At 35.2% G+C, this 13,557-nt stretch overlaps 2 protein-coding genes across 2 annotated transcripts in view; both read right to left on the reverse strand.

Annotated features, from left to right (window-relative positions):
- Window positions 1-12,090: 12,090 nt before the first annotated feature.
- Window positions 12,091-12,872, reverse strand: LOC111624555 (adhesion G-protein coupled receptor G2-like). The gene is made up of 4 exons (XM_023367428.1): window positions 12,808-12,872; window positions 12,553-12,746; window positions 12,373-12,482; window positions 12,091-12,308 (listed from the first exon to the last, which is right to left on the reverse strand). The coding sequence occupies exons 1-4, from the start codon at window positions 12,846-12,848 to the stop codon at window positions 12,195-12,197; spliced, it is 459 nt and encodes a 152-aa protein (XP_023223196.1). The 5' UTR covers window positions 12,849-12,872; the 3' UTR covers window positions 12,091-12,194.
- Window positions 12,873-12,919: 47 nt separating this feature from the next.
- LOC111624549 (adhesion G-protein coupled receptor G6-like) overlaps window positions 12,920-13,557 on the reverse strand; it is a 7,207-nt gene continuing 6,569 nt past the window's right edge. The window contains exon 15 of the mRNA XM_023367424.1: window positions 12,920-13,214. Coding sequence (XP_023223192.1) covers window positions 12,920-13,214 — 295 coding nt within the window. The remainder of the gene's footprint in view (window positions 13,215-13,557) is intronic.

Consider the following 13,557-nt stretch of genomic DNA (forward strand, 5'->3'; position numbering starts at 1 on the left):
ATAACAATGTAGGTCAACAATACACTGGCGATGGTGAGAATGAGGCTTTTGTCCACAGCAAACATTCCCCAAGCAGAAAAATTTGGAAATTCGTGCCAAGTTTCCATATAAAAGTGAAAAGCGTATTCTTGAACTTTATTGCAATACGATTTGGATTTCTGATCTATCACGGAACAAAGCGCTTTGCCTTCTTCCCCGACACGAGAAGCGGCGAAACAAATTTTGACAAACTGGAAAAACAGAAAATTCGAAATCAAAAAAATTTTCACGTAATGAATCCAAGTGTTATAATTTTGGAACTTCAAAAACCGACCAAATCTGAGAATTATGTTGCCTCCGACCAAGACGGTCCATAAGAATAACTGCGTAGAATACGCGTTACGAGTCTCTTTTACGCATTCGATTAGTTCACTGGCTTCCGCGATAATCCGAGGAATATTCTTCCCTTTGCCATTTGGTTTCACCGTTTCGTGACGTAAAGTTCGAAAGGCGTTGGCCAATTCCTGGCAAATCAGTTCAAAGAAGAGAAAATTCAAATTTTGTATCATTATAATTACAACCGAATACAAGAAGGATAGCAACAAATAAAGAATACACCAAGAATTCTCGCTTATTTCTTCGTAAATAAATTTTATATTTAAATCCGATGCGAAATCACTCCCGTAAAAGACAACGGCTAACGCATTACACGTATTAAACAGAAAAAAATGAAGCAGAATGGCCACAATTCGGACCGTCAGACAGTTCTTATCAATTCCGCTGCTGCAAGAAATGCCGTGAAAACGAAATCCCCTACCGTCTAATTTCAAATCGAAAATACACATAACGAATAATAATAAATTCCATTTTTTCAAGTGTTTCATTTCCATACTTTGCTTTGTATTTGAATCCATTTGCGTGTACGAATATTTGAGATTTTTAGTCGAAAACTGACACTAATGTCCGTCGAGAAATGAAGGATCGCGTATTTTATTGTAGTATACAAACCGAAATTTCCACTGGCTTTTGGAAAAATTTGAAAAAAGTGAATTTCTTTTCTGAAAATTTTTTATTATTTTCTTTGTTTACTTCCAGTAATACACCAGCATTCGGGAACACGAATAGACATAATGGTGTTTGTATTACTTTGCCAGTACGGTGTTATGAAAAGCCAGAACAATAAAAGACGTGTTTATATTTCGAAATAACCTGTTAAAGCAATTTCTTTATTATTAACGTCAAACACGCTGAAGTACTGTACAACCTGTAGCCAAGCGGTGTTCGTCCCCTGAACACTGGGAGTTCGGTCGTAACTTCGCGCATCGCTCGGATGGGCTGGCCACGTGGTTTCCGGGATTTCTCCACTTCTCTAACGCCTAAAATAGAGGCCAGTTTGCCTTAAAAAGTTTTCCACGCTTAAATGTTCAGAATTTATACAAATTATTTTTATACATTAAGTGTAAACACATTGTCACTTTCTTATTTATTAATATTTGCGATAGAAACGTAAACAGTGTTACCATTGTTCAGTTAATTGCTTTCTGTTGTTGATTTTCCTCAAGTATAACGGGGAAAACATAATTAGTTCTTTGAATGGCATTTACATTTCATCAATTTTACAAAACATTTATGAAGTTTTTACTTTGGTCGTAAGTCGCGAGAGTTCGTAACTTTACTTCGCGAGAGAAATAAGAAGCGCGATTCCGAAAAGTAATAATAATAATAATAACATTCATCATACTCTTATATATCCGGACAATATAATTGAATTCTCAAATGAAACAACACGCGGAGGTTCGACACATGAAAACGTGGAATCCACTATTAATCACAATGTCTCTGGTCGGTTTAAAAATAGAAGGTAAAGGTTTCCATTTTCGAGCCATAGCGATTTTAGTCTTGGAAATAATGTTGGTGTCGGTTTCCACTTTCAGAGTAATCAAGAACGTCACGGATAAAGAGGATTTCATTAAGATTCGCCTGAGAGGATTTTTTACTTCCACAGAAATAATCTCCACGGTCACGTGCTATCGATTTCATCTGGACCGAGCGAAAATTGGTTGGCTGATTCGCAACGTTCACAGAATTTCCGGCGGCAGCGGAGTGGANTTTTCTGTCAAAAATTTCTGAAATTTTGCAGGGAGGTTTGTGTATTAGGGGAATTGAAGCCGTTCAATTTTGGCAATTAAAGGTCGAGGGGTGGAAAGATAAAGGAGGGTCGTGTGCATCTCCACTAGGATCGGACTTAATGACGATTTTACTCGTTATTTACATTTACAATTTTTTTTTTTTTATAAAACCCATGCCTATTCTTAAAATTAAGCTTTTTGCCATTTTATAATAATTAAAAATATAAAAAGTTTTTAATAATAAAATAGCACAACAGATGGCGCCACACACTCAGTTTCAAATGTTGCCGTGAAGGTTAAACAACTCGTTACTGGGGTGGCCCCGTCTAGATATGTCAGGCTCCGTTCCTCGCCACCCAGTCGCCTCCATTGTGGGCCTGGCCGAATCCATGAGGATATAAAAAGGGGTTCTCTTACTGTCTGCAGTGGTTGTACTGTACAGTACATACCTGGTACAAAATATTCTTCAATTGTATTAATATACTTTTAAAGAAAATCATAATTAAATATAGCTTTGTAAAGAAACGTACATAAAATATTCTTTAGTTTTTAAATCTTAAAACAATGCACAAACAATGTCAAAGTGCTCCCTACGAGTGGCTAACGGATGGAATCAGAGTAGTTGCAGTGCGTGCATGCACGCGGACTGCCAAATTTCCAGGGTGCCGATACCTGTCAATGTAAAATGCCTCTTTTGTCGCGTCACTAGTATATCTCAAAGGACGGGACAGAGTTGTTGTAGATTTTAAACGTTTCTCACCATAGCTGTAAAAATCTAAATATGTTAAACTTAATAGTCATTTGTTTTCTAGCTAATTTGTTTTAGGACCAGGTGTTGTCCACGGAAATTTCCAAAATTTACAACTTTTCGGTCACTCTCGTTGAACTGGAAAAATGTCTGTCTTTATTTAGATGTAATAATCTAATATTTCGAAGAAATCAGTCCCGCTGCACACGGCTAGAGATTGGTTCGGTTAAGCTTTTAAGTAATATTCCGGCTCTTTCATCGGGGTTTATTTGTCCCCAATTCCCTAATCGCTTAATTATTTAACTACTTCTTAAGAAGAAATAACTCGAAAGCGGTTACTTCGTACTCGAATATTTGTAGTCTCGGGAAAAAAGTGAAGAGACAAATTTTTACGACAAACGGATATATAAATAGTAAATTTAAGGAAAATAAACTCTAGAGCTTTTTCTGTATCTGGTGCATCTCTCTCATTCGTTAAATTTAGTTGTAATTGACGCTGCTTAAGTAATAGTTAATTTTTTTTACATTATACAAGAATTGTACAATTTTTTTCTACATCCCAATTAGAGATGAGACATACGAAATCTTAATATCACTGGTTTAACATCGAAATCCGTGAGTAATATAAAATCGGAAAGCGGAATAAATATATCAAATATTTTAATGGATTTTTTAAAACTCCTCTCAACTATACAGAACTATCGTAAAAACATATCAGTAAATTCTTATAGGCGAGGGCGGCCAAATATCTAGCGGGTGGGCGGCTAACAGCCCGAAACCGGTCCTGGATAGAATTGAACACGGTATACGTGTAACTTCATCCGAGGTCGTAGGCTTCCACCGGCTAAACCGGGTGAGGTCGGTGCTCCGTAAAAGGCGTGCGCAAATCTGGCTTTTTGGAAGCTGACGATACGGCGCTTCCATTCCACCACTAATATTCGAATATACAATAGAAATCTCATCGTTTTTTTACGTGTAGTATAGAAATTCATAATAAGATAGATAATGCGGTTATAATAAAATATTGCGCGATTATTTTCGTATAATTAAAATTAATATGTATGTATTTTTTTAGAAAATACGAGGGAAGCGGCGCATCCACCGCTTTCAATGACGGCACGCCACTGATAAATGGATATGCCCACTTTACCTCCAAGTCCATATAAGCTCTTTATAATCCTGGAAAGGATGACTTTGGACAGAAACTGTCATTGCTAGAGAGCGTGAACTTCCTTATTGCTAGAATATATTCATACCTACATAAAACTATAAGTATAAAAATTAATCGCAACTACACGAACAGATATAGGTTGATTACAAACATTTGTAACTATACTTTATTAATATTTAAATTCTAAAAACGATTTCATTTCAAATGGTAAACGATGTAGAAAAACTACTTTCAATATTAAATAATTGCATATCTTAATAAATTTTAGTAAATTTAATGCAATAGTTCATTATTCCGATCTCAGAGAAATTCGTAAAGAAAGAGCAAAATGGCTCCCGTTGCAAATAAATAAGTCAAACACTTTTATTCATTAATTCTATTGTAATGAATTATTTTCTTAGAAATCAAAAAATATTTTGTAGTTTTGAAAGATTGTAAATTCGGATCAATATGCATATAGCTTTCGCTTCCTTTTCTGGGACTTCTTCCAACACCACCATCGACGAATGAGTTTTCCAACGAGCAGCAAGAAATTCCGGCTGTTGCACTCAAGAATGCATAACCATTAAAGAGAATACGGCCAATTATCGGGCATATAAGTCCAAATATTTGTTTTCAGATGGTATATCGAGTAGTTTCTGGACACCGAGGGAAAGATTGCCGAGATACTCGAAAAGTGCCCGTAATCCCCGTTCAGATTTCGTTTTACAGTAAATACGATCGTATATAGTTTGCACGATGGTGCGGTACGTTCTAGAAAAGTAATTTAATTTAATTAACTAAACTGCTTCAAGTAACTTTATAAATCACAAATCTAATCACTCACCATCGGGTAAGTAATCTCGCATAAATTCATTCGTTAGATTAAGGCGACAACAAATATCCCTTTGAAAATCATTCTTGCTGAATTTTTTCTAGCAAGAATCTAGCCGACACAACGGGTTTTAAATTGTTTTGATCCTTACAATTAACTTGATTATTGTTAACAATACTTTTACGTAATTAGTATCCGTAACGGAAATAACGTTAAATGTACAGTACTTTAACGCTTTAATTGGTCTTGTTTTTTCGAGATTGGTTATTAGAATGATGGGTGGGGATATCCCTATTATATACCGAAGCGCATTTACACACGCAAATCATGATTAAATTCTGGTTTCGGAGGCGAGAAGGATAGTGAATTTTAAAAATGTTGGGAGATAAGCGCTCTTACCATATATAGTACAGTACACGGCGAGAGTAATTAAATTTTACTTTCGATAATTTTTTATAGGGGACTGAGGATGGAGATGAACTCCCACGTCACTACAATGCACGTAGACACACGCATATTAAATATACAAATATAATTACTGATTAAATTATTATATACTTTTTGGTCACGTTTATCGAGATTGAGTGTGGAGATGGTACGGTGGGCCACCCCCTAAAACATCATTAAAATGCATTATCATTAATTAAACACAGACACTGCAAGCGCTGATAGTTTCGCATTCTATCTTAATCAAGCTCGGAATCGATATTACACTACGTTTAGTGAGATTTAGTAAGAACTGCAGTTTGAACTTTTGAATCGTGAAAGTCACTCCTACTACAAGTTGCCCAATATTAGTATATTAATTACATATGAATTAAAATTACACAATATAGTACAATCTCGGTAATCCGTACGTTCGCTATTTCTACACATTCAGCAATCTGACACAAGTCGATTCTCGGGTATTACTGCTGCAAATGTGGGAATTAGCAGCAATAATACCCGAGAATCGCCTCGTTACCGTGAGAGGCATGGATGCTAGTAATGTTTATCGGGTAAAGATCGAAGGAGTGACGAGATAGAGAATATCACGTGTCATCTCTTTAGCGTGGCCGAATTTAACGAAGATTTTATTCGTTTTTGACGATTACAATTAAAAAAATTTTCATCTTTATCCTAGAAATTAAGCTATTTGTCTTTTATAACAATTAATAATATAAAAGTTATTTTTTAAATAAAATTTTATAACGTATGGCGCTTAATGCCATTTTCACTGGTGTTAATGTGACTCGGTGTTTCTTAAACGCTAATATTTTTAGGCGGTAAAGTTATGCAACTCGTAAATAGCTCTCGCGTGATTTAGATCAAATTTTCAATTCCGGAGAAATTACGAAGTGCTGGGATTATATTACTGCCATATCTTTGCTGGTCATTTCTACTAATGAAGATTACGGTATTGTAAAGTCAGACATAGTCTTAATATATTACATATTTTATTTTGCACCTAAAAAATTTTTATTGTCAGCGTTATCTATTAAAACAATCAATAATTAGGAAATGCAATTACGATTTCAAACATTATAGCATAAAATTACAAATTTTTTCTATTCCAAATAATGAACTTAAATAATTCGTACATATCGCAGGCGATTTCTGAGAAATGTCACACACTTGAACAGAAATTGTAGCTTCAATTCCTTGATAAGGAAGGAATAAACAAAATATTTTAATGAAGAAATAAAGAATTCATTAAGTCTCAAAAATAAAAAAGTTTTAGATTCTCGAACTCGCCGTGTGACGACGTCGCACTTATTCGGTTGAAAGGGAGAAAGGCGTGAAGTTCTTTGGATCCTTACCGTCTTCATAGATTCTTGAGTTAAAAGAATTAAACACAAAGTAATTAAATTTGAGTTAAAAGAAATAATTCAGACGACTCAATTAGTAGTGATGACGCTTTAAATTTGAAAATATAAGCACCTCCAAAAATGTGCAAAATTTGAAATGCGCTTTAAATTTGAAAATATAAGCACCTAAATTCGATATGTCAAAATTAACATTTTGGACTGTATTCTATAAAACGATATATTAAATTACTAAACGTTGTGTACGAATTCAGAAAATTATTACACAAAATTTTATGTTTTCTTTAGTTATATTATGTTCTTTAATATTATGTTTTCTTTAATTTGAATTTTCCAAAAACAGGAAAATTCAAATTAGTCGCTGTCGTGCCGAATACTACAAGAATTTGTTCAACACTATTTGACGTCACTGAATTCATAGACAATAACAATGTAGGTCAACAATACACTGGCGATGGTGAGAATGAGGCTTTTGTCCACAGCAAACATTCCCAAAGCGGAAAAATTTGGAAATTCGTGCCAAGTTTCCATATAAAAGTGAAAAGCGTATTCTTGAATTTTATTGCAATACGATTTGGATTTCTGATCAATTGCGGAACAAAGCGCTTTGCCTTCTTCCCCAACACGAGAAGCGGCGAAACAAATTTTGACAAACTGGAAAAACAGAAAATTCGAAATCAAAAAAATTTTCACGTAATGAATCCAAGTGTTATAATTTTGGAACTTCAAAAACCGACCAAATCTGAGAATTATGTTGCCTCCGACCAAGACGGTCCATAAGAATAACTGCGTAGAATACGCGTTGCGAGTCTCTTTTACGCATTCGATTAGTTCACTGGCTTCCGCGATAATCCGAGGAATATTCTTCCCTTTGCCATTCGGTTTCACCGTTTCGTGACGTAAAGTTCGAAAGGCGTTGGCCAATTCCTGGCAAATCAGTTCAAAGAAGAGAAAATTCAAATTTTGTATCATTATAATTACAACCGAATACAAGAAGGATAGCAACAAATAAAGAATACACCAAGAATTCTCGCTTATTTCTTCGTAAATAAATTTTATATTTAAATCCGATGCGAAATCACTCCCGTAAAAGACAACGGCTAACGCATTACACGTATTAAACAGAAAAAAATGAAGCAGAATGGCCACAATTCGGACCGTCAGACAGTTCTTATCGATTCCGCTGCTGCAAGAAATTCTATACACGTTCCGAATGAGTGAACGAATTTTGACTCTATCGAGATGAAATCTGTAGCACGTAACTATGGAAATTAGTTGGGTCGAAACGAAAAATACTCTCAAGCAAATATCAATGAAATCCTCTCTATCGACAATACTCTTGATTACTCTAAAGATAGAAATGCACACCAATAACTTGGCCAAGATTAACAAGACGATGCCGTGAAAACGAAATCCCCTACCGTCTAATTTCAAATCGAAAATAGACATAACGAATAATAATAAATTCCATTTTTTCAATTGTTTAATTTCCATACTTTGTTTTGTATTTGAATCCATTTGCGTGTACGAATATTTATGAGTTTTGGTCGAAAACTGACACTAATGTCCGTGGAGAAATGAAGGATCGCGTATTTTATTGTAGTACACAAACCGAAATTTCTACTCGCTTTAGGAAAAATTTGAAAAAAGTGAATTTATTTTCTGAAAATTTTTTATTATTTTCTTTGTTTACTTCCAGTAATACACCAGCATTCGGGAACAGGAATAGACATAATAGTGTTTGTATTACTTTGCCAGTACGGTGTTATAAAAAGCCAGAACAATAACAGACGTGTTTATATTTCGAAATAACCCGTTAAACCAATTTTTTTATTATCAACGTCAAACACGCTGAAGTACAACCTGTGGCCAAGCTGTGTTCGTCCCCTAAACACTGGGAGTTCGGTCCTGGGTTCGCGCATCGCTCGGATGGGCTATCCACGTGGTTTCCGGATTTTCTCTACGTTTGTAATGCCTAAAATAGGGCCAGTTTCCCTTAAAAAGACTTTCCGGAAGGCATCCCCAAGGGTTGCGTTGCCGTTGCCATAATTAAACAAACAAATATGCTGAACGTATATGAAAGACAGATTAAAATTTGAAAATATAATGCGTTTGTTTATCCGAAAATAACAAATAAAAATGTAAAATACGAACAGAAGATTGATTGTTTCTATTATCATTCAGAATATACAGCACTTTACAGAATCCATGTAAAATCGTCTCACTCAACGAAAACAAGTATAAATGAGTTTATGCAAAAGATACTCGTTAAAATCTTTTTCAACGTACAGATGATGCCGAATATAGTGTCATTAAAATTTTTGCAGCTTTTCATAATTACTTTTAGATTGATCTTATATAAAAAGCAATATTCATCTTCTATTCACCGTATATATTTTATAATTTTTCATTTCGGAACAATTTAACCTATTATCGATTTAATTTTTGTCTTAAAAAGTTTTCCACCCTCAAATTTTAAGAACTTATACAAATTATTTTTATACATTAAGTGTAAACACATCGCATCGTCACTTTCTCATTTATTAATATTTGCGATAGAAATGTAAACAGTGTTACTATTGTTCAGTTAATTGCTTTCTGTTGTTGATTTTCCCCAGGTATAACAGGTAAAACATAATTACTTCTTTGAATGGCATTTACATTTCATCAATTTTACAAAAAATTTATGAAGTTTTCACTTTGGTCGTAAGTCGCGAGAGTTCGTAACTTTACTTCGCGAGAGAATTTCGAAGCTCGATTCCGAAAAGTAATAATAATAAGAACATTCATTATACTTTTATATATCCGGACAATATAATTGAATTCTCAAATGAAACTACACGCGGAGGTTCGACACATCAAAACGTGGAATCCATTATTAATCACAATGTCTCTGGTCGGTTTAAAAATAGAAGGTAAAGGTTTCCATTTTCGAGCCATAGCGATTTTAGTCCTGGAGATAACGTTGGTGTCAGTTTCCACTTTCAGAGTAATCAAGAACGTCACGGATAAAGAGATTTCATTAAGATTTGTCCGAAGGGATTTTTTACTTTTACTCAAATAATCTCCACGATCACGTGCTATCGATTTCATCTGGACCGAGCGAAAATTCGTTAGCTGATTCGCAACGTTCACAGAATTTCCGGCGGCAGCGGAGTGGATAAGAAACGTCTGACGGTCCGAGTGGTAGCCATTTTGCTTAATTTTCTTCTAATTAATATAAGTAATATGTCCGCCGTGGTAATTTTTGGAAGCGACTTCGCGTCGGAGATGAATATTAAATTCATTTATAAAGAAATAAGCGAAAATTCGTGGTGCATTCTTTATTCGTTTCTCACCTTTTTGTATTCGGTGGTAATTATAACCACACAAAATTTGAATTTTCTCTTCTTCGAAACCATTTGCCAGGAATTGGCACACGCCTTTCGAATGCTCCGTCGGGAGACGACGGAACGAAAGGAAAACGCTAAGAGCATCTCTCGGATTATTACGGAAACCCAGGAGCTAATTGAATACTTGAACGAGATTCGTAACGCCTATTCTCTGCAGTTATTCTTGTAGACCGTTTCGGTGGGAGGAAACATAATGGTCAACTTCGGACTGGTTTTGAATTTTCGTTACTACGATACCTGGATACACTACACGAAAGTGTTCCTTATTTCCTGTTATCCGTTTATTCAGTTCGCCCAGATATGTTTTGCCACTTCGTTTATTTCCGAAGAAGGAAAGAATCTTTGTTCCGCTATATATCAACGATCCCTGTTGTACGCCGACAAAATACAAGAATACTCTTTTCGCTTCTACGTGAAAACTTGGCACGAATTTCCCAATTTTTCTGCTTGGGGAATGTTTGCCGTGGATAAAAGTAATTTTGACCATCGCCATTGCATTGCTGACATACACTGTTATCGTCTATCAATTTAGATAAATAAATATTCCCGACGAACTGTACTCTCGATTAGAAATTGAGATAAACATTCCCGTTTTACTTCTAAATGGCTTCGTGGGTTTTAACTTATGTTGAAAATGTAATTCAATTTAATGGTTTATGCTGGAAAATTTATCATCGAAAGTGTAAAGATTTCCATAAATCTTTAAGGTTGATTCAAAATATAAATTATTTCTCTCGTATCAGTTTATTGACCCGATATTAAAAGAGCAAGAACCCGCGGCAATCAATTATTTTATTCATTCATAATACAACGAATAGGCTCATTTACAATTTAGCATTGTTGACAAATTCCTATACCCACGAATTTGTCAATAATGTCAATGGATTATCTGTTCACCGACTGGGAGCGGGAAATTAATGGAAATGACTGCGGGGTGCTTCGAAGCTTTGGGATTTGCTACAACGGTAGAAGGCATTTTATTTTCAGTCGTTTAATCATTTAGTTATTTAGACTTTACTCATTAGACGTTAGAAAAATGCCAACGCGCTTCATTTCCGAGTGCAATTTCGGATATCCTAGTGAAAAAGACAATAAATGGCACTTTCTAAGGGTGCCCGTAAATCGTTTGGAACGCTAGAGAAGATTCACTTTACGCGAAGATAAGAAATTAACCACAAGAAGCACAATTCTTAATAAAATCATTCGTTCACGCAATCGACGGCCAATTAGTGCTACTCGCGAGCGATAGATTGGCACCGACTCCGAATGATTTTCCATCTAAATTCCGTAATCGTTCTTTTTCTCAACGCATTAAAGTGCCCCGATTCCCATCGGAGAGGAAAGCTGAGGTTGTCTCCGAGCAGAAACGAGTCGATCTCTCGGATAAGGAGTATAGAACACGTCTTATACAGTAATGAATACGCACGTTATGTTATTTATATTTGAATTTCGAATTTTTTGTTTTTAAGGTACTAGATCAACTTTTCCTAAATATGTGGAAAGCAGTGATTCACTACCCAGTACTTGTAATGACAGTGACACAAGTATGACAACGTATACAAACTGACATTAACGTATACATTTTCTCACCGTAAAATAAACAAGCAGTTTATTAGTAAAACAAAATAAAATGGTTATGAAAAGCTTTCGAGTTTGGCATAGATGTAATAAGAAAAAGTCACGGCATCGGCTATTATCAATTTTAATGAATTTGTCGTTACTACACAACTGGTATCTTGCATTATATTTAAAAGTATTGATTAAATGCAATAACTTTTAATGAACGTGTTTGAGAAAGGTGACGAGGAAGTTGGTTTATATTTCTATAATTTCGGATTCGTATAAAAATGTAATGGGGAAATTTAGTCGTCTATTTATAGCTTTACACCTAAACCGAGCGATATTTACATGTTACGCCACTAAATTTTATCGCAAATTATAATAAATTCAGTATATATTACGCAGAAATCGGATACAACGCAAGCCGATTCGATTGGCTCGTAAGCCGATCGAAGGCCGCCGACCACCCATCCGGTGCGTATTAAACCCGTTTAGAAAATACGTCCTTCTCAAACATTAATGAAAAGTTAAAAATACTGCGAAATACACAACCTCAAAGCACGTTTTAATACAGTAAAATAGATTTAAGGAAATTGTCATCGATTGTTTTTCCTAATAATACTGAACATGACGGTATCTTCTACGCCGACAGAACGTTTTCGTCGAAAATGCTTTATCCATAAATCTCTGGCACTTTTGTTGCAGACGATCTAAGAAATTATAATATTTCAATTTTAGAATATTTCTAGTTGTCGACGATTAAAGAGAACTTACTTGAAGCAGAAAGATGACGAATCCCTGAAGAGTGACGAAAATGGTGAACAGATATTTAAACACTAATTTCGCGCTGTTTATGGCGAAGAAACCCAACGTCCACGACAGTCCTACGTGATAATTATCATTTATTTCTACCGTAATTATGTTTAGCGTAACGACGAACGAGAATGCGTTTACCTAAAAGGGTTAAAATGCAAACTGCCGCCCTTAACCGTACCAGAACCAGTTTCTTGTCGTCTGTCTTCAGCTTCGGCTTTTTCGCCCAGGCGACGGAATAAAAGACCAAACAAAATACCACCAAGTTGACCAGCATAACTATTCCCACCGGCAAGAGGAATCCGTAATAGAATGCTCCTATTTGAAGCCAACAACTAGGAAAAACAAAATTTAATTAATTTCAATTCGAGTCTCTCCTAATAAATTATCACTTACTAATTTTTTCCTCCGTGGTACAATTTATAATCGACGAACATTATTACGGCCACGACGACTAAAGGAGTTCCTAGGAGAAAACGTATATCTGTAAGAGGGGCCAATACGCATTTTAATTAAAAAAATAATTAGTTGAAGACTCACACCAGGCAAAAACGGATGCTTTGAGCATAAATTTGGGGATGTAAGTATCCAGCACCTTGACTAGTTTCAGATATTGCTGCAAGGCCTCTATCAACATCCAACAGAACGAGGCCATCAATGAATAATGCAAGAGAGCGGCCGCAAATATACACCCCTTCTCGGACGAGATTTGATCGATTCCCGAAACGAAGACGATCAGACTTAACAATATGGCCGATGCCAAATTACACAGAACCTTGCTCACCACTCCTTTTCTCAATTTTCTAAACATATTTTCGGAATTAGATTATAGTTTTTCGAACTAACAACTGTAAATGATCACTGTAAATCGGTAAAATGTAATTTTATTGTTTTAATAACATTTTATCCGCTTGTCTTATAGCTGTTATCCGCGCACGCCCAGTTTTTTCCCCGGTGATGAGAATTTTTAACTAATTTTCTTCCGTAAAAGTTACGTATCGCCATACTTTCCCCTGTTATGTATAAAGTCGTCCCCATTGTAACCTGGCCGAGTTGGCTGTCAGGGGACTTTTCGTGTTTATTATTATTATTATTTATTTATTTATTTATTTATTTTTAATTTATTTATTTATTTTTATTTTTTTT

The sequence above is a fragment of the Centruroides sculpturatus genome, unplaced genomic scaffold (genome assembly GCF_000671375.1).
Source record: "Centruroides sculpturatus isolate CEXI.00-Female unplaced genomic scaffold, Cexi_2.0 scaffold15, whole genome shotgun sequence".
Lineage (NCBI taxonomy): Eukaryota > Metazoa > Arthropoda > Arachnida > Scorpiones > Buthidae > Centruroides > Centruroides sculpturatus.

Bases quoted from the DNA above. Each gene is read 5' to 3' on its own strand.
- LOC111624555 (XM_023367428.1), bottom strand. From the start codon at position 12,848: ATGTTCGTCGATTATAAATTGTACCACGGAGGAAAAAATTA. The intron at 12,747-12,807 runs GTAAGTGATAAT...TGTTTTTCCTAG, and splicing joins TACCACGGAGGAAAAAATTA to TTGTTGGCTTCAAATAGGAG. The intron at 12,483-12,552 runs GTAAACGCATTC...ATTATCACGTAG, and splicing joins TTGCATTTTAACCCTTTTAG to GACTGTCGTGGACGTTGGGT.